Source organism: Hemiscyllium ocellatum, chromosome 11 (genome assembly GCF_020745735.1).
Source record: "Hemiscyllium ocellatum isolate sHemOce1 chromosome 11, sHemOce1.pat.X.cur, whole genome shotgun sequence".
NCBI lineage: Eukaryota > Metazoa > Chordata > Chondrichthyes > Orectolobiformes > Hemiscylliidae > Hemiscyllium > Hemiscyllium ocellatum.
Genome location: NC_083411.1, coordinates 87261214 through 87283325, shown reverse-complemented (window position 1 = coordinate 87283325; position 22112 = coordinate 87261214). Strand labels below are relative to the sequence as shown.

The 22112-nt window shown below is 38.9% G+C and overlaps 1 protein-coding gene and 1 non-coding gene across 4 annotated transcripts in view; both read right to left on the bottom strand.

Annotated features, from left to right (window-relative positions):
• Window positions 1-2159: 2159 nt before the first annotated feature.
• The window catches only part of LOC132820228 (transmembrane gamma-carboxyglutamic acid protein 3), a 62266-nt gene continuing 42313 nt past the window's right edge, over window positions 2160-22112 (bottom strand). For all 3 annotated transcript variants that reach the window (XM_060832222.1, XM_060832223.1, XM_060832220.1), the window contains exons 2-4: window positions 16227-16271; window positions 11817-11977; window positions 2160-3670 (exon numbers count right to left, since the gene is read on the bottom strand). In XM_060832222.1, the coding sequence (XP_060688205.1) occupies window positions 3116-3670; window positions 11817-11977; window position 16227 (717 nt within the window). In that variant the 5' untranslated portion in view covers window positions 16228-16271 and the 3' untranslated portion in view covers window positions 2160-3115. The remainder of the gene's footprint in view (window positions 3671-11816; window positions 11978-16226; window positions 16272-22112) is intronic.
• trnav-cac (transfer RNA valine (anticodon CAC)) lies at window positions 17422-17494 on the bottom strand. Its single transcript has one exon. It is a non-coding gene; the product is annotated as a tRNA-Val (tRNA).

Below are 22112 nucleotides of genomic sequence, written 5' to 3'. Positions count from 1 at the left end.
TTAAACCAACTTCTTATTTCCAACTCTTCCACATTCTGAAAGGATCATAAAATATATACTGCTTCAAAAATTGACAAGCATTATAGTCACTTTAACTAATCTCACTGCACAAATTGAAAAGAAGCAAAATTCAAGTCCACCATCCAATCTCCAATTTCACCATGTAAACTAAAATGAATCTTATGTACTAATTCTGCTATTTCCTATCTTTTGAATCCAATTTCTAAGTGGTTTTTAATTCAAATTAAATAGTGTTACAGTATTTCAACAGGTAGTGTCAGAAATTAACAAAAAAAATTTATTTTCAGCTGCTCAAGTAAGCGATGTGTGTATTTTCAAAGTTGTGAAGTAGCACCAAAGATCAAGTACAAGAAATTGTGTCTGTGATGCCATATTTATATTTTATTAGCATTCAGTGGACTTTAGCGCATACCGAATCTCAAACAGACGTTTTTTCAAAAAAACAACTTTATTGATCCACGCAACACAATTCTAGAAAGGAATCACATCAGATGCCACTACTATTAACATCCACAAGAGTGTTTGAAGTAGGGCACACTTCAATCATTTTACAATGCACAAAGCACTAAGAAATTAGTTTTGAAATATGTTAAAATTTATGTGGTTATGTTAACTTTTTAAAATGAATGCAATAGGAAAGGAAGGTAGCCCAGCCACCATCCAATCCAACAGCATTTTAATTCAGTACTGTAGTAGATTTTTTAAAAAGTGAAATTTAATTATGTTTATATTTATGAGTTCTGGTCAAATTTCCATTTCTTTTCCCCAAATCATTCAAGAATAGTGGTTTTGTGAAGGGCCAAAAAAAGGATAAAGTAAGCTGTGAGACAGGTTGAATGTGGGAAAATAATTCAAGAACAGAAATGAGATCAAAAAATCAATTACTCTCTAAATGAAGTACACTACATGATGTACCCTTACAAATACAACAACTGAATCATCTTTTTAACCCAAAGAAAAAAGCCAGGTACTTCACAATAATGTAAACAGACGAACTGGGAATGTCAAGACGAATGAGAAACGTGTGTGTGTGTGTGTGTGTGTGTGTGTGTGTGTGTGTGTGTTGGGGGGGGGGGGGGGGGGGGGGGGGGCGGAGAAAGAGGAGTGACTAAAAACTTTGACAAAGGGCTGAGTTTTGAGGAATGCATCTCCAAAAAAAGAGAGAGAGGGGGAGGGCATTCCTCCAAACCACTGGAGCTTGACTACTAAAGGTACTCCTCCCCAGTAAAGGGAATCAGTCAAGAAAGGATTCATATAAATTGGAAAGGTAGACAGAATAGGCTTCCAGAATTCGTTTCCAAGGTAGGACTGGTCAGGCAAAAAGTGATTTAAACACAGATAAGAATTTTAACGAGAAAGTCAAATTACTAGTTTTGTCATTATGATTGATCCAAAACAATGCATTCCTAGAATCAATCAGACCACCTTATCAAGAATGCTAGAAAACAGCTGTTAGTTCAATTGCTGAACAGTTTCTAAAGGTGGTAAAATCCCATGGACGAATCCAAGGTCCACTACATTTGGACGGCAAGAAGCTTCTCCAATCGAATCCTTACTGAATGGGAGGAGGCTTTTTATTAAATTGCAGTCATGATACAAAGTCCAGATCTTTCCAGTTATTTTGAAGCCAGATTTTACATGACTATAAATCACCGATTGAAGGATTTAACTTACCTTCATGTAGATTTCCCACCTAACATCTGAGAGATTCAGTAACAAAAAAAAAGTGGTAAAATCTTTATCCAATCACTAAAGTAAACTGTAGTGCTTTACTAATTCTTCAGTAAACATAATTTACTGACCCAAAATGATATGACACATTTTGTTGGCACATTACCATGTGAAATTTCAATCTCTGAAAGAGTCTAGAGGATCAATTAGGATTCCTGGATCAGTGAAGATGGTTATGACTATTTGTTTTCACTCTTCAACAACAAAAAAAATTGTACAGAATTTCAATATCACCTTTGTGAAACATGCAATCATCCATTTCTATTTCCTCAATGCTTAATAAGCAGACACTCACACTTTCAGTTTTTTTTTCAAAATTCAATAAAAATGCAGAACAAAATGATATAGAGATCAATTCCCATTTTGATAAATAAGTAATAATATACTATTAATATTTAAGTTTCATATTCATTAGAAATTTTCCAAATAACATCAATTATCCCAGCAAGCACTTATCCCTGTCAGACTGGTAAATATGCAGCCTACATGAGCACAAATTTAGCTGTGTATTATCAGGCAGTCGTCAGGATTTTTAAAAATTATTCTGAATTTCAAACCAGCTGATCAGAGCAAAGAACAGGGATATTGGACAAAACTTCCCCAAGTGTGGCATTGCGGGTTGTCACTTTACACTATGTGCCTGCAGAAGATTTCTTAACCAATAACATGAATTTTGTCCCATTCCCTGAAGTTTATTTCAAGTATAAACTGAGGAAGCAGAAGTCTGCTTATAAGGCATACCTTCTCTTCTGTGCTTAAACTAAAATACATTGCAGATCCCAAACAAAGGACTGATCAAGGCCACTGCATTTTCTTAAGACTCTAATAGCATTTACTCTTCATGCTTGTGTACAAGCCTTGTGAGTAATGTGAAAATATGACACAATCGGCAGTGGTGCTGTATTATTAAAGAAATAGGATCTCATGTAACAATTACCAATTTGGCAATTTCCATCACTACAGTCGTAACATGGTGTCACACTGCTGATTCAGCCTATTTTTCCAATTTAGTTTGGCTACAGTTGGGGTATTTTCATGCACTTAAGAGGGCAAAACACCTCCTTTATCCTGCATAAATGAATTGCTGGGTAAATTGATTCCCGTGTCTCTACACAGACAAACCTCCCAGATTGAGAAAGCACAACCCAATTTTGTTTCAAAAAGTCACTGATTTTCATTGGCTTCCTCAGCTAATTAAAAGTTTGCTTTACTTGAGTGGATCACCTGACCTGGATACTTGCATGTTTTCTGGAAGTCAATTTTACTCAAGTAACTGCAGGTAGAGACTGTTGTCTGAAAGCAGGAGGTCACTCACATCAACATGCTATCATCACTGATTCAGTTCTCTCAAATGCCCAGCAAATTACTTATTAGTGGTGTTCTGGGATGATACAGCAGGATGCACTCTTACAATCTCTTCATATTTTGGAGGTGGGTCACTGTATGGTGTGCTTGTCTCCTCCCCACTGCTTTCCACATGTCCAGTGACCTCTTCATAGGAAGGTGGGGGAGTGGCATTGGACAGTCTAGAAGAGACTGATGCAGATTGTTCCTGTGCATAAAGAGTTCTGTTTGATGGTGGGCCACTGGGCTCACTGCGGTCTAAAGGAGGTCTGCTGCTCTGCTCATGATGAGATGTGTCTGTCTGAGCGTGTGACGTTTCCCGATGCACAAGGACTCGAGGCAGGCTCCGTGTCGTGCGGCTTGTCAGGTACCTGCTCTGAGAGTACGTTGGACGGCGTCGAGTTGCCTTTTGCAGCTGACACCTCCATATCACAAAAAGTGCAATAACAATTAATAATGCTACACCCAGGAGAGGAACGACAACATAGATTGCATCAGTGCGTTCCACACGCAGGCCAGAGTTGTTGCTGGGCGTTGTGTACAAACTGCTGGTATATTCCTTCCAGAACGCCATCTTTTAAAAAAAGAGAAAAAGTTTACATTTGAAACGAATCCTCAATTTTATCAAATTCACATTACCATTATTAATTACTTCATCATTTAACAGATCAAAAAATGTCCCACAGCTAATATTCTGTACATTTTACTTAAATGTCTTGTCCACACTAGCAAACCTAAAGCCATACAGGTTCCTGATCTGAGGGATTAACACTAAGTACACTTGAAGAAAAACTTAGATACACCCTGCAGGTGAGCAAAGAAAAAGTCATTCCTCTCCAAGGCTGCTGAAAACATATTTTCATACTGCAAGAATTGTTTGGATCTTCCTCCACTGGCTGCTTTCAAGAGTATAAATTCGCATATACTGGTACAAGAGAGAAGGGGAAAAATGGGCTGTGCCAGTCATTCAGAAAGTGATTAGGTATACTAGAGGCCTGGATTAATAAAAGGAGTTCATATACCACCACTGTTGCTGAGAAATTTCAATTCAAATTAATCTAAACAAAAATGGTGACCAAATGGTTACTAAAAATCCATCTGATACACTATAATAGTTTTAGAAAGGAAATCTGCTGCTTTGCCTGATCTGACCTACTGAACTCACAGCAACATAGTTCACTGCCCTCCAAAATCACCTAATAAGTATTCCATTGCCAAGAAGACACATTACAACAGCAATTACAAATGGGCAATAATCTCAATAGCAATTCGAGATGTGCAATAAATTCCTGTCTTGGCACCAGCACCCGCATATCACAAATGAAGAAAAAATTCAAAAGGACGTCAAGTTTAATCTTCCATTTTGTATTGTTTATCTGCTCTCAGCTAGAGTGGCACATGGTACACAACAATTAGCTTTAGCACTCTGAAATAGGAGGCAGAGGTGAAAATTATCTAGACTTCCTAATCTTGGTTCACAATTCGATGATCCCTACTGATAGTGTAAATGTTCAGACATGAACTGAGAATGAGATGAGGCATGGTTACGATATCCTCAGCGGTTCAGTAATCTACATTCCACCCTCAGCTTTATACAAAAATCTCCATAAGCGAAGTAATTCAAGAAGTACAAAGACCAGTACCTTTGGAGAAGGAGAGAAAGGACCAACTGGAAAGGAAAAGGTTAGGCTTGGCCATTTAATTTGCTGTACACAGGAGCAAGTTTACAATTTCCCTGGTCATGTGCCCCAAATTGCTTGTTTGAGGCAATGAATGGTGTGCTTGTTGAATTACAGGGGAAAGTTTTTCACACTTGCTGTCATATTGCAGAAGTTTGACAACACTATACACCAGCATAAAACTACAAATTCCAGTGTATGTTTTGTGAATATGCTTGACTTAAGGATATTACCCTCAGAGAATACTTTGTACTGTGTCATCTAATGTCACTGCTTAATCCATATTCTGACTCAACTCAGGAATGTTTAATTCCAAGAAAAATTCCATCAATACTCTATTATCAAGAAATCAGAAATTAACTTAAGCACTGGTTAGGCGAAGCATGAAGTTTCCTGGACCACATCCACTAACTAGTCCTATGTCAGCAATAATCTTCGAGTAAAAAATGAGGTCTGCAGATGCTGGAGATCACAGCTGCAAATGTGTTGCTGGTCAAAGCACAGCAGGCCAGGCAGCATCTATTCCTGAGATGCTGCCTGGCCTGCTGTGCTTTGACCAGCAACACATTTGCAGCTATGTCAGCAATAGCTCAGGTTGAAATTGCTCTGGAAGGATAAAGTAGCTTGTGTCAGAAGGTAGTGATTATTTTGAGTGTATTCAAGATGGTGTTCTGGAGCAAGGTCAAACCAAAAAGGGGGTCTTATCAGACTTAGCAAATAAAAATCCAAATTTAGCCTGTGAGCTGTGCTAACAGCTGTATATCTGAACCATCGATAAGACTAGTTGCTTTCCCATCTATGGTATCGTCTGATTGACTAAACTCAGCTGCTCTTGAACCCTTAATCATATATTTGTAACACTAAATTTGACTATTCCAAATGTTCTCCTGACCAGTCTCACCACCATTTTCCTTGATAAACCTGAGTTCATCATAACTCAGCCCCCCTCTCTATTTCTATTAGCTCCTCCAGGCCTACAATCATCCCAGATCTCTGCATTATAATCAACTGTGGCCTCTAGCACATTTCCAATTTAAATTGTTCCACCACTCATGACCATCTCTTCCACTGTCCAGGGCCCTCAGCTCTGGAATTCCCCTTGTGAACCACTTCTCTCTAATTTAAGACACTCTTTAAAGTTTACCTCTTCGACTAAGCTTTTGATAATTTGTCTCCATATCCCCTTGTTCTTACCTTCTCCAAAAGCTGTAAATTTCTTTCTCCTTGAATTCTATTCCTACTAATTGGCTACCCTACCTCCCTTCCTGGCTCCAATGGTAGTTAATATTGTTGTGAATATTTTGTCCTCAGGCACTGACCCCTTGTCTTCAAAGTCCTAGAATTTGCTGTCTCCTCATAAATCAATGCCAAACTTTCCTGCAAATTCCTCCAATCAGGTTGTTGCTCCTATCTCAGTACCAAAATAAAAGTTGTATTAAATATCATTTGTAACTTTAATGATTATTAGTTCACAGAAGTAGGAAGCATTTGCCTGGTTCCACTCTTAGAGTCATAATGTCAGATAGCACAGAAATAGACCCTTTCATCCAATTCATCCATGCCGAAAAGGTTTCCTAAGCGGAATAGTCCCACTGACAATTATTTTAGACAAAGTATAGTGAAAGGTAATAAAAACTGACTCATAGAATCACACAAATGTTATAGCGCAAAAGGAGGGTTTCCTGTCCATTGTATCAAGTATTAGAGAAACCCAACAAGTCTGGCAATATCTCTGGATAGCGAGTTTACATTTCATGTCCAATGATTCTTCTTTAGAGCCGAAAGAAACTGAAACAATAGAGCACGTGGAACAGATAGATGGAGGATGGAGCCCAATGCAAAATACGTGGGGAATGCTAATTGTTGTAAAGGAGAAATCGAAATGCAAAATAGTGTTAATCATAGGTGTGAATAATCAAAGAGAGTGGGGGGGGGGTATAATCACAAGGAATACTGTTCTTGTTCTGAAATTGCTGAACTCAATGTTGAGTCTTGGACATTGTGAAGTGTCTCATTGCAGTGTGCTGTTCCTCCAGCTTGTTTTACACTTCACTAGAGCACTCCAACAGGCCAAGGATGGAATTGCTGACATGAGAACAAGATTGTATTGAAATGGCCAGCAGCTGGAAGGCCAGCGTCAGAGTCATTCTCGCAGACAGAGTAAAGGTGTTCCACAAAGTGGTCACTGTAGAATCTGAAAATGGATCAAATGAAGGTGAGAGAAAGAAGGAAATAGGATACTCATCACAATGACCTAGAGGGTCTGCATTTCTTCCTTGAAAGGAGTTCAAAAACTCTACATCCTGCACCACTCTCTATCATCCAGCTGAGCTCATTGTTACATTGAACAATTTCACCTTTGACTCATTCCAGTTCCTCCAAGTCAAAGATATGTCTATGGGTACCCACATGGGTGTCAGCTGTGCTGCCTCTTTGTAGGGTATGTGGTACCATCCTTGTTCCAGTGTTACTCAGGCCACCTCATAACTCTTTTTCTGGTTGCTTCCTGGTCTCATCCAGAATTGGCAAAATGAATTAATTTTGTCCCCAATTTCCACTCTCCTCTCACGTTCACCTGTTTCACCTCTGAGTCTTCCCTTACTTGACTTTTCTGTTTCCATTTCTGCAGATACACTGTTCACCAGTATCCATTACAATTCCATTGACTCCTATATTAGTTACATTGACTACACTTTCTCTCAGCCTGCTTCCTGCAAGGTTTCCATTCCATTCTTCTTGTTTCTCTTTCTCTACTGCATTTCTTCTGATAATGTCACTTTCCATAGGAGTGCCCTTAACATGTTTTTTTTTTGACACCTCAACTGAAGACGGGATGTTAGCCATGTCCAACCCATTTCTACCATCACCCTTTCCCTCCCTTCCAGAACAGTAGAGTTACCCCTGTCCTCACTTTCACCCCACCAGTCTCTGCAACCAAAGTTAATCCTTCACAATTCTTTACATTGACAAAACCAAAATACAGACTGGGTGACTACTTTTCAGATCATTTAAAGTCTGTCTGTAAAAATGATCCAACTTTCCCGTTGCTTACCATTTCAATACACCATCTTGCTCCCAGGCCAACATTTCTATCCTAGGCCTGTTGTTGTGTACCAGGGAGTGTCACAGTGGCTAGTACTGCTGCCTCACAGCACCAGAGTCTCAGGTTCGATTCCAGCCTCGGATGACTGTCTGTGTGGAGTTTGCACATTCGCCTTGTGTCTGCGTGGGTTTCCTCCGGGTGCTACGGTTTCCTCCCACAGTCCAAAGATGTGCAGGCCAGGTGAATTGGTCATGCTAAATTGCCCATCGTGTTAGGTGCATTAGTCAGAGGGAAATGGGTCTGGGTGAGTTACTCTTAGGAGGGTCGCTGTGGACTTATTGGGCTGAAGGGCCTGTTTCCAAACTGTAGGGAATCTAATCTAATCAATGCAAGCTAGAGTAACAATATCATAACTTTCTGCATCTTACAGCCTCCAGGACTCTGAGTCCAACTACTTCAGAGAATAAACAGTGTTTAGACTTAGACTTACAGTGTGGAAACAGGCCCTTCGGCCCAACAAGTCCACACCGACCCGCCGAAGCGCAACCCACCCATACCCCTACATTTATCCCTTACCTAACACTACGGGCAATTTAGCTTGGCCAATTCACCTGACCCGCACATCTTTGGACTGTGGGAGGAAACCGGAGCACCCGGAGGAAACCCACGCAGACACGGGGAGAACGTGCAAACTCCACACAGTCAGTCGCCTGAGTCGGGAATTGAACCCGGGTCTACAGGCGCTGTGAGGCAGCAGTGCTAACCACTGTGCCACCGTGCCGCCCTTACAATTACATCTTCTCCCCATGATCCACTCCAAATGTCTAATTTGCATTGATTTGCTCTGAGAAAAACCGAACTTTTTTTGAATATTCACACCGATCATTACCACTTATCTTGTATTTGGATTTCTCTTTTTCTACCACTGGCATTCCCTTTGACTTTTGATCTGGGAGCCAGCTTTTCTACTCGCTCCTTCTCTCATTTTAGCAATAGCATAAAAAATTGCCCAGTCTCATTCAGTTCTGAAGAGGCGGCTTTGGACTCAAAACATCAATTCTGTTTTTGTCTCCACAAATACTACTAATCCTGCTGAGTTTCTCCAATACTTTGTTTTTATTTTTGATTGCCAGCATCCATAGTATTTTCCTTCTTTTAAGCAATGAAAGTTACTTGGCCCATTTACAAACAAATTGGGGTGACATTTTTTGCAATAATACAACAGCTGGCTTATCATCAAATAAGTTTACTAGCATTAACATTCAATAAAGGAGGACAATATAGCCAACATTCCAGGAAAACTAACAAGGACTGGAACTCACTAATCTAATGCAAAGAAAGAAATGGTATTAGAAAACATAATGACACTAAAGAATGATCCCTCCTGGATCTAAAGATTCCTTTCCCAGGATTTTAAAGAAGTGAGGAAACTACAAATTCTTTAGCCACAATCTTCCAAGGAGCTCTCAATTCAGAAATTTTTGTTTATATTCCAAAATTGCAAATGCAATTCCATTATTTCAGAATATTGAGAGAGAAAAATCAAGGGATAGAAATCAAAACATTATAGATCTGTCAGTCTAATATCTGTTTTGGAGATGCTACTGGAAAGGAGCATTTAGAAATTTGAGCTCATCAGAATGAGGCATGTTAAGGCCAATGAACCTAACTTAATGTTCCATAATAAAGTAGAAAACATAGGAATGTCTCCGAATGTAGTTTATACAATCTTCCTGAAGGCATTCAAATAAAAATTCCACAGAAGAGAATGTTAGCAAGAAGTAAAAAGTCATGAAATTGAAGGAGAATTATTTCGCTGTTTAGAGGATTGGTTAGATGGGGGGAAAACAGAGTGGGGATAATGGGCAACTAATAGCAAACTACAAAGATATGTGCTGGGCATCAACAGCTTGCTACATTAATGACTTAGACATTATAATACAGAACCTTTACTCCAAGTTTCCTAATGGTCTAAAGCAAAGCCTGGTGGTATACTTAATGTAAACAGGTGCTTAACATTACAACAAGACAGTGAAGAATTAAGTGAATGGGTGAAAAGTGCTGGACATATTTCAATGTATGTAAATAGGAGGTCTTCATGTTGACCCAAAAAGGGTGATCTGAATAATACATGACTGGTTAAAAACTAGGAAAAGTGGAGCTCCATAGCGACTTAGGGATTCATGCGTATATATTATTGAAATGTATTAGCCAGGTGTGAAAAATAAAGGATAATGGAACACTAGCCTTTATAACTAGGCAATTGGAATTTATATTGGAGAAAGCATTGCTCCAGTTTTACAAATCTTCTGTTAGACCACATCAGGAGTACTGAGTAGAATGTATTGGCTGAAGCAAAGAGTAAATTAAACAGAAAATTTTAAAAAAACGGAATCCAGATTCATGGCCATGAATGAAGACTGAATAGAGGTCTTCTGCATGTGGTAATTAAGTTTGCATTTACTCCTTTCAATGTAGGGGATGTATCATGTGCAGTGAATAGAACATATTCAACTGAATAATGTAAACTGTTGCCCGACTAATGGATAGTGGGAAGTGAGGAGGTAAAATGACACACCTTGTGTTTTACAAGGAGGTGACATGGGAAAGACAGAAGTAGTTAGGGTGAATGTCCCATAGGCAAGAGAGTGTTAATTGTTAATGTAGCAGATTGGATGAATAGGTGGGAACAATGGACAAGAAGAGAGAAAAAAATGATATGCAAGAAATCAGTTTTGTGAGGCAAGAACAGATTGATTCAATGAGGCTACTAAGCTGGCCTGTTTATGATTCTTGGGCAGGAGGCAGTACAAGGTTTGGAGGCCATGGCAGAAATGATATATAAACCTCAGAAGCAATGCAATGGAGAACTTTCATTTCATCAATCAATGCCAAATTCAAATGGAATTTGCAGAAATGCAAAGACAACATGCGAACCAACCGTGCAGTTTGCAAATGACAAACTTCAGCTCAAAACGTCTTTAGAAATCTTGTTCACGCTGTACATTTTATGCCAGATGAAATAGTCATAATGTTGCCAATCAGCATTTTACAGCAACAAATCTCAACTTCCCAACTCCATGTCACTCCAGTCAATTCATCCTATTATAGATGAAAAGCACCATGTAATATTACATTTTTTGTAAACTTTATGACATTGTGAAGAGGCAATTTAATTGCATTTTTATTAATAAATCTTGCTGCAAAATTATCCCTATAGCTTTCCAACAATAATGATCCTTAAGGAGGAGAATTATTACAACCTGCTTCCAAAGCACAAAACTGATACAGCAAAAACATACATTTTCAATTAAAAAAAACTTGGAAAATAACTAAGCAAGAAAATGAATTGAGTAATATGTCAATGTAAGTTAATAATGTGTCAAAATAGAAACAGATACAGATGCCAGCAACAAAAGGCTACAAATACTAATCTTAAAATTCAAATTTGGTTTATCAGCTTTCTTCATTCCACTCCGAGTACATGCTGGCATATGCTCACAATGCTGTCAGTAACCAGATGATACCACATTCAAATAGCCATTGAACCATGGAGATCAGAGGTAATTCCAATGCTGCATTTAACTGACATCACACATCAGAATTTTACATTTTAATACATTTATTATAATAGTTAATGTGAACAGAGACAGCTCTTTTTTAAAATTCCTAATCAAAAAGAGTCCTGTGATGAATTATATCAACACCTACCTGGACTGATTTAGCTTACTCAACAAGTATCTAATTTGTGTCATTAGTTACTCAATGGTTTAGTTCTACATCTGTTGGTGCATTTCTAAATATAAATCAGTATATTCCACAGCAGGACCCAGAACAATACTTGCTACCAGTGTGAAATTTGCCAAAAGGTTCAAATTTCACACTTAATCAGACCAGAAGAAACAAATTTTGTATGTACACAATAAAGACATGTACATTAAGCACTACTTAAACTTTACACGTCAATCAAGGTGGTGAAATCTGAAGAATACACTCACTGTTTTATCATTGTCCTCAAATACCTCCTTTACCTCTTCATACACACAGATCTCCTCCATACATTCTCGCTCAATGCTGCCTTGCCGGATCTCTTCTAGAAAACGATTTGCTCTCGGAAACCGCTTCAGAATGGAGTTGGCATCTTTGGATGTGAGAAACACTACAGGGGCAATGGGAACATTTAAACCTTACTAGTATGTTTCTGAATAAGTCTAAGAAAGGTTTTCAATACCTGCAGAAACCAATAGGATGCCTTGCATTGATCTGTGAAATGAATGTAAATACCAAAACAATAATGATAAAGTCAAAAATCTGCTTCGATCTGCATATATAGACCTCATGGAGCTTTCAATTCATGAATAAAGAAAAATACACACCACAAAGGTCAGATCTTCATTAACTAGGACTTGAAAACATTGCAAGGCTCTAGAACTGACTAGCAATGACAAACATTACTTGGTACGGAGCTGACCATGGGTTGAGACATTGCAATGGCCTAACAACAATCACTGATTTGACATAATTTGTTTCTGGTCAATCATGTTGGCAGGCTGAGAGAATTTTTCTTTTAAAAAGACTCTAATGAGGTATTTTAACTTGAATAAAAATAAAAGGTTCAATTTATGAAAACAAAGGATAACTAAATACACATGATACTGAAAAGGAAGAGTAGGTCAATCGCCATCCGGAAAGTGAGTAAACACTTTGGTTATGATCCTTCAAAATACTAGAATAGAAACACAAAATTGCCAACAATTAAGGAAGTAACAGCTCTAACAGATTGACGGGGTGGTGAAGATGGTGTTTGACACACTTGCCTTCGTTGGTCAGAACACTGAGTATAGCAGTTGGGATGTCATGTTGTGGCTGTACAGGACATTGGTGAGGCTACCTTTACATTACTGCATATAATTCTGGTCACCCTTCTATAGGTGTTGTTAAACTTGAGAGGGTGCATGAAGATTTATCAGGATGGTACCAGTTCTGGAAAGTTTGAGTTATGGGAAGAGGCTGAATAGTTTGGGGCTTTTTCCCCCTCGAGCATTGGAAGTTGAGAGATGACCTTATAAATGTTGATAAAATCATTGGGGGAGGTGTGGGGCATGGATAGAATGATTAGCTAAGGCCTTTTTCCTAGGGTGGAGTCCAAAACTATATGGGATAGGAGTGAGATGAGAAGGGCAAGATTTAAAAAGGACCCAAGGAGCAGCTTTCTCATGGAGAGGGTTGGTGTGTGTACGAAACAAGTTGCCATGGAAAGTGGTGGAGGGGAGTACAATTACAATATTGAAAAGGCATCTGGGTAAGTATTTGAGTTGGAAGGGTTTAAAGGGATATGGGCCAAATGCTGATAAATGGGAGCAGATTAGATTGGGATGTTCTGGTCGGCATGGACAAGTTGGACCAAAGGGTATGTTTCCATGCTGTATGATTCTGTGGCAATTCGGGATGGGGAACAAATGTGACCTTGTTAACAATGCTCACATCGCTTGAAGAGAAGAGTTTAAAAAACTAGATCACCAAGTACAACACACTTAGACGATGTTTATCAGAACTAGTGCATTCACATTGAAGAGGGTACAGGCTAGAAAGACCAATTTGTAAATACTGTGCTCTTGCAATAAAATGAACCAGCCTAGATTCAGAATCAGAAAACATGTGGAAGTGACCTTTGCCATTTTGATGAATTATTGAATGAATGGCTAAAGTAATACATCCAAAGAATTCCATCTGCTGCCATGTTTACCAATGAAACTGCATGCTGATTAGGAGGTTCAGAAGAAACATATCCATTACTAAATGAACTTCCGCAGGCAGCAATCTTTGTTAATGCATTAATAAAGTAAGACCTGGAGATGATCACATTGTTGCAATGTAAAATTTCACCTATTTGTTTCTGTATATGTATTAAAAGCTATTGAATGGGCATCAAACTATTAAACGGTGCAGCTCACATGTCACTATTTTTACATCAAGGAGGTTCTAAGTTAGATATTGTGCTGAGGAAGAATGGATCATGCTTCACCTTACTGTAATAACAGCATTATACTCACTTAAAAACAAAATAATTAGCATGGGGCAAAGAATTCAAACTGTGACAGCTTACTCTTGAAAACCATAGTTTCATCACAATCTTTAATTTACTGCCTTCTCCAATTTGGGATGAAGCACAAATAAGTTGTTCATACTGTAATTTCTGATGCAAATGAAACCATAAATATTTCATGTGTTGAAACAAAACTAAATTCTAAAGTCTCAAATCAAATTCAGTTATGTGCATAATTAAAAATGTTAACAGGTCTTTGAAGACACATTATCTCGTTGTGATTGCATTTCCTGCCAGAATAAATTCTTTTCCCTCAACAACTGAAACGTAACAATAGATCCCAGTTCAAGCAAAAAAGATTTACCATTTCCCATACCTGTAAAGCAATAAGGTGAGGCTCCAAAATATCTTGCATACACACTGAAGTGTTCAGTTCTTAAGCTATGCAAGCACTATACAAACTCTTACATAGTTCAATATAGAACCATGCCTGAAAATTTCCAGGATTATGCGAACTAACACCCTTGCATAAAACCAACATACTGAACCAAACTGGGAGTGCATTCAGGGAGTATATTGATAGATTTACTTTCCCAACTTAATCTGAAATACCCTGATGATGTTTTGGGGAAAACAATGTTTGCTGATGCTGTAGCTGCAAAGGGCACACTCCCACATTTAAATAATGACATCCTTAAACATTACTTGCATCCAAGACAGCAGAGTGTCAGAAAATCCTTTCCTATCATCTGTTTCACAATTTCCCAATCTCTCCCACCTAACTCCACTGCCTTGTCCCCTCTCTCCCTCTGGGAAGCAGCAGAGTAAACACCAGGAGCAAGAAATGGAAAGTAGTAGGGAGCAGTCAGAGAGATTCCAAGAAGCAGATGATGGGCAGAAACATGGTAGTGATGTCAGCAAAGGAAGAAACAGTGCAGGTATTAGTGTATAGAGTGATAGCCAAGTCCCAGATCAGCAGCAGAAGTTCAGTGTTTCCAAAATTAGTATCAATTTCTAGACAAAGCATGGAGAATTGGAGATGCCAACGCAGAGGCGGAGCTTTTCCATGAGTAGGGAGGAGATAACTCAACACTAAATTAATATGCAACTCAGACAGTGGGATCAATGAAAGTTTTGGAAGAATCTTGAAGCAAGAAAGCGCTTTATAGTGGGATGATAATCACATGATAAAAAAGTCTAGTGGAAACACAATTAGTTTAGACAATACTAATATGTTAAACATGTAAACAGGCAGTATGTGCATGGTAGTGGTTTTGAAATATACAGGAAAGCTACAAAAAGGGAAGCAAAATGCATGAACAGATAACACATCTTAGCTGGTGCAGGGTGTGAAAAAAGTTTTTAAGGTGAGAAGAAGCTGAAAGTAAAATCTCCACTAGTAACAAGTAATGACTCAAACAGGCCCATCAGGACAATAGAGACAACTTTTATTTTCAACGAAGAAAATGACAGTTAAAAGAAAATGACTGGCCTATTCAACAGAATCCTGATCATAACGCCCTAAACCCATGATCAGCTATGCAATCACTGGAGAGAGAGAGAGAGAGAGAGAGAGAGAGAGAATCAGATTAAGAAAACCAGAGTCAGAGGCAGAGGCAATTTAGGAAGAAAACATCAGGAAAAATTTTGAACTATTTAGGTTATTTATTCCAGCTCCTATTTACTATGATTTATATCATTTGCTAATCATCCTACCTTTTGTTTGTTGTCAACGTTGTTATAAGCAGGAACTGATCCAGCTCTCTTTTGAAATACACAGTAAATCAAGCCAAACCTGCAACTTCTCCATAGGTATCCTATCAATTGGGAAAACAATAACCTCCCAATGCACAAGTTAGTGCTCGGCTTATATAATGAGTCGGTATGATCTCAGTCCTCCGATCTGAATGAAATAATCTATGTAAACAAATATAGCCTAGATCCATAAAGCTGTTAAATACCTCTACTAGATCATCCCAACTTTAGTACAAGTACATCTAGGTTTTTAATCTTACTTGGGCAGCTACGATGGTATAAGATGGGTGAAAAAACAAAGCCAGACATGATTACTGAAATAAGACTCAATCAAAGTCTTACATAAAAGGAGAAAATGCTTTACTTAGTTTTATATTTAATTTTCCTGTCAATTTCTAACATGAAAATTGTTTGGTCTTCCATTGCTAAAGTCATAAACATATTTGCTAAGGGTACAGAAGCCCTCAGATTATAAACTACAAAATAAGGTCCTCAATACCCATAATGGGAATGTTTGAAACAACACTGTTGACATCAGAAATTTTTTTTAGATGTAATAGTATATGTTCTGAAATGACTCCAAGAAGAAGAAAAATGATTTACTTACTTCTTTCTCGCCTGCTGAAATTCTCCTTGGATAGAACACATACACCTGTCAACAAGACAGAATTTATTATCAGTAGCAATAGTTGATAGCAATAGCCAGATAGAACCAGAAATCTGTAACCATGAGATATAGTGCTGCTGATTATAGGAAGTAACTTAAATGTGTTCATTGTCAGCCAATTGTTAGATCGAACATAGTAGCCATATGCTGAACTGTAATCCCTAATTCAGATGCCAACAATGAAGAGCTCTTGTTTATGAGTGCCTAGCTGGACATCAGAATGTAACAGAAAACAGTTCTAACCACAACAAACTAAAACAAGCACATTAGATGACTGCATCAAAATACAACTTTATCCACTCATAAAATATTATTCAAGAAATTAAGGTAAACAAAATAGACTCAGCAAATATGGCTTTCACAAAAAATATCTATGAGGAAATTTACACAGCGGTCAAAGTTCAATATTTTCAAACTTCACAAGCATAAATTACCCTAAACAAATAGCTGTAATTTTCACATGTGCACCTTTCAATTTTGCTGGTACGCCCTACATTTTCTTTGAATATTTCTCTTCCTTTCATTAACCTGCTTTCCTTACTGAAATTAAAGACAGTGGACATGCTTTGAAACTATTTATTAAAAATATAAGCAGAGGGGGCAAAGTCTTTGAAAATGACTCTTAAAGACAATGAAAGTAAGCAAACTTGGTGATGGAAAAGAAAGTGGACAACACCCAAAGGAATTCAATTCCTTAAATACTTAGGACAAACAATTGACTTGTTACTGCTCATTCATTTAGGAATTCCAAGTGTCTTCGGAACTTCAAAGGCACAAGTGTACATTTTTATTGTGCATTTTACCTAATCCCACATTAGATTAGATTACTTACAGTGTGGAAACAGGCCCTTCGGCCCAACAAGTCCACACCGACCCGCCGAAGCGCAACCCACCCATTCCCCTACATTTACCCCTTACCTAACACTACGGGCAATTTAGCATGGCCAATTCACCTGACCTGCACATCTTTGGACTGTAAGGGGAAACCGGAGCACCCGGAGGAAACCCACGCAGACACGGGGAGAATGTGCCAACTCCAGTCAGTTGCCTGATTCGGAAATTGAACCCGGGTCTCTGGCGCTGTGAGGCAGCAGTGCTAACCACTGTGCCACCGTGCCGCCATAATGCAGCACAATGTTCCCACCCAGGATCGAACTGGGGACCTTTCGCATGTGAGGCGAACGTGATAACTACTACACTATGGAAACTACACATTGTCCGGCAAATAGTGAATAGCTGCTAATAGTGTGGAGTATCATGACATGTTTGATACCAAGTGTCATTTTTGAGTTAGATATTTCAGCTAGCAGCTCTCTTAACTTTACACAGTTAATCATATTAAGCAGCAAGAAAGTACTTCTCACTAGCATTATTTAGAGGGATCATCAGCTTCCCATTAAGTTACTGCTTCACTTCTTATGGCTATTGCTCTACTTCTATAGTGTTTAATGATTTATATTGTTGTTCCAAACTCCTACAAAGAACTGTATGGCAAGTGCTGAAGGAATTTGTTTCTTGTTTCAAGGCTCCTGCACAAACTGGGTGCTTGCACACATAGATGCACTAACAGATAATCCACGTGAAATTCAATATGAATTGGAAAATAAACAGAGGTCTCCGAGAAAAAGACAAACGGCTAAAAAAGAGAGGAAGGTGCAACAAATCTTATTGCTGACACCTGGCTAATGGTGCAGCGTGTAACTACACACTCACGTGTGACATGTATACAATGACAACTATCATGCCCCAGAAAATGTCATATAGTAAACCACAGGCATAAAGAAATACCATTTCCAAAGTTTCAACCACTCTAGAGAAGACCTGCAGCACACGCCAGAGAAAACATACAAGCCAAGGTGATCTGTTGCGTGTTATACATTCTTTGAATTATACCCTAGAGGGCAGGTAAGGGGCACAGAGCGTATTGCAGCAAGGATCGAGAGGAAGAACAGGAAGGGTGCAGGCAACACAGACAGACATTTTGTGCTTGGGCTCTCTGAAGAGCTCATCAACTCTGAAGTCAGAAACACAACTCCTATTTCCTATTTATCACCGTACAGTCCTCCATCAGTAAGCATAACAGTGTACACTTGGTACAATGCAAAAAATTTTAAAAAGTTAACTGGATTTTAAAAAGTAAGATACATAAATAAGCATACAAAGTCAACTAATCACCTTTGTTCATGCCCTGACAGTCTGCCTTCTGCTTATGTATGCCTTGCTAAACACACCTATCCCAGTGACTTTTGTATATCAGAAAAAACAAAACAAATGGCCATGCAAAAGACTTCAAACAGCTCTATCTCCGGATGGTATAAGTTCAGACTGCACCATCTTGGCACTGGTGACTGCAAGCTAGGTTGGCTAATGAGCTGACAACAGCAAGGGCACTAACAGATTGAATGTGGCATGCCACCAATTAATATCTTCATAAAGGGATGACAACAGTTTTGCATTCGGTGGATCCACTGTCACTCCCCATTTTCTTTTTTATTTACTCACGGGATGTTGGCTCAGGCAGCACTTACTGCTCATTTCTAATTGCTCTAGATTAGAGAGGCTTGCAAGGCTATTTCAGAGAGCAAATAACAATTAACTTCACTGCTGTGGATTTGGAGTCACATGTAGGCCAGATCCAGGTGAGGATTGCAATGTCCCCTGAACAGCTCAGGGGATTCAGGCATTCCTAACCTACAGCACCTCTCCATTTACTCCATGGTTATCTGTGACCTTACCCTGAAACAGAGACATAAGAACATCAGCAACAATCTGTAGGTTTCATATTGCAATACTCTGGCCTGCCTGCTACAATTGAAGCTATGTTGATGCTGCAAAAAGTTGATATAAGGGTGACAAGCATCGAGTAAAAGTGAAGTGCACCATTCGAGTGTCAGACAAAAGTCCTGTTTGCTAATGGGTGAGTGATAGGGCTGTGGTACAGTGGGTAGTATGAGAGACTGCTCCTGTTGTAGGGTTGATTTGAAAAATGTACTCACTGACCTCAATTAGATTTGCAAAGCTACTGAACATTTTCCCGGTCTTCAGGTTGCTTTAGCCACCAGCTCCTACTTCCTTTGCAGGGTGTGCCTCAATGGTCTCATGGTCCCTGCAGACCCATCATCTCGCTCCTGTTTATAAACTCCATCACTAAGACCTACAGTACTGCATCAACGAAGCTGGAAGCCTTCTGCTTCTCTGCTACCCTAGTACCACTCATTTTCCATCACCAAAGTTTTTCAGGATATGTTCGAGCAACTGATGTAACCCGATGCACCTCCACATTAAAGAAGCACAGGCAGACATGCAGCCAGTCAACATCACGTATAGTATCATGCTAAAGTGGACACTTTCATGTTAGAGAGTAGGCTGCACAATGTTTGTGTGCATTTCTCAAAAATTTCTGCTACATCATAGAGTTTACAAAATTAAACATTACTTTATTTATTAAGCTGTTCTAAACAATAATGGTTTAAATTAAAAAGATTTATACTCAGAGGAAGATAAATTTGAGAGAAAGTGCCATAGGGGTAATATCACTGAAAGCAGAGTACCTGACATTATTCATCAAGACGACTGAGCTAATTGACCTTCTATAAAGTGTGGCACAGAATAAAGACGACAGCATGTGTTCGCCATGGTGATTCATGGAGGCCTGCCTCCTCCCTTTATTCTATGCTTGTGGAGTAGTCAAACCCAAGCTGTGTGAAACCAATTGTCTCTATAAAAGGAGAGAGAAGTGCATGGCCCTTTGTGGGCAATAGCATCTTATATTGCATTATATTACAGTATAGGGACTGGAAGGAGTGTGCAGCAAATGGCACCACTGTGAACCGACTGCAAGAGCAGACCTGCACAAGCATGGTAGCAAAGGTTGATATAAAAATTAATAAGTTAGAACACCCCCAAACACATTCCAACCTGTCAGAGCTGAAGTGTGGCATCACAAAAAAACAAGTAGTTAACTTTTAGATATTTCTTCCATGTCTGTTTTAATTGGCCAAGTAGTTTGATTCAGGTAACATTATTACAGCTGGAGGACGGTTAGGAAATTTGCATTTAAGAATATGTAACATCCAGATTAATTAAATGGAATAGAGATCACCCATTTAGTTATGTACAGCAACTATAATAAATGGGAACTGGTGGATCCCAGTGCAGTTCATGGTGACCATATCTACAGCAAGCATTGACTGCTTAAAGAAACTTTGGCTCACAATTGATGAACTGGAGCCCAAACCATGCCACTGTTATGCATCAGGGAAGGGTGAAATGCCCAAACATTGTTTCAAGTGGCAGTCAGATCCCTTAGATTCATTAAATCAAATTTTATCTACAGTCAAGCACAGATGGTGTGACTGCCAATGAGGCAGTTATTGGGATCCAATCACCAATTAGCTTTGGCAGGGCCTCAGCCAGTTCCTTTGTTCAACAGTTATGCTATACTCACCCGCAGTGTCAACAAAGGCACAGACTGCAGGGACAGTCAGAGTTTGACTAGAGGGTCATTCAAGTTGAGGAAGAAAAGAGAAATTAAATGGTCATAAGGGATAGTACAGTTCATGGAACAGATGCTCCACAGCAAAGTTAGAGTCCTGTGTTGGCTACTTGGTGCCAAAGTTCAAGATATCACTTTTGGGGTGGAGAGGAACTTACAAGGGGAGAGGAATGATCCACCAGTCATGGTTCACATAGATATGAACAACAATACAGGGAGAACTCCTCACACTTGAAGATTACGAGGCACCTGGGCCAAATTAAAAAGCTAAACCACAAAAGTAATAATCTTAGGATTACTACCTAAACCATATGGAAATTAGCAAACGATAAATAAAGGAGAGATAAATATCTGGCTAAAGATTAGTCTACAAGAAATGGGTTCCAATTTATGGGCACTGGCACTATAACTGGGAAAGAGAGAGCTTTTGGTTAAGACAGACTTCATCCGAACCCTGTTGGGGCTAGTGTCTAGTGGATCAAATACATAAGGTTGTAGATGGGGCTATAAATGAATTAGTTGGAGCTTGGCTTTTGGGGCGGGGCGGGGCGGGCTAGTTCAATTAAAGTGAATGTAAAAAGTCAAAAATTTATTACAGAATAGAGGTGCAGGATAGTGAAGAAATGAACAATAATCAAAGTGTATCTTGAAGAAGGCACTGTCTTACAGCAGAGATTAGAACCAGAATAAGTTATAAAGGTAAGGAGTCAAAAATTAAGCACCTTTATTTGAATATGTGCAGCATTTGTAACTAGAAATGAATGTCAGATACATTTGTAGACTGTCTCAATGATTGTTCCTTAGATCAAGATGGTGCACACCCTGTACCTAGGAACAGGCTATTTTAGATAAAGTAAACTGTAATGAGGTGCAAATGATATCTCATAGCTTGGTATAATGGATGCAGTGCATGTCATCCTTTTTTATTTCTTTGTCGTACATAGACCTATCAGATTTTTAAAAATTTATTCATGGGATGTGGGAGTACTGGCTCAGCCAGTATTTATTACCCAACCATACTTGCTCAATTGGCAGTTAAGAGTCATTCACATTGCTTTGGGTCTGGATTCACATGTAGGCCAGACCATGCAAGAATGACGTTAGTGAAACAGATGGGTTTTTCTGACAATCGTCAATGGATTCAGACTCTTAATTCCAGATTTTCGTTGAATTCAAATTCCACCATCTGCACACCGGGATTCAATCCCAGGTCCCCAGAACATTATTTAGGTATCTGGATTAACAGCCCAGTGATAATACCACCAGAGCATCACCTCCCGATAAGCAAATGAAGAAAAACTGCAGGTCTATAGAGAGCAGGCAGAGGAGCT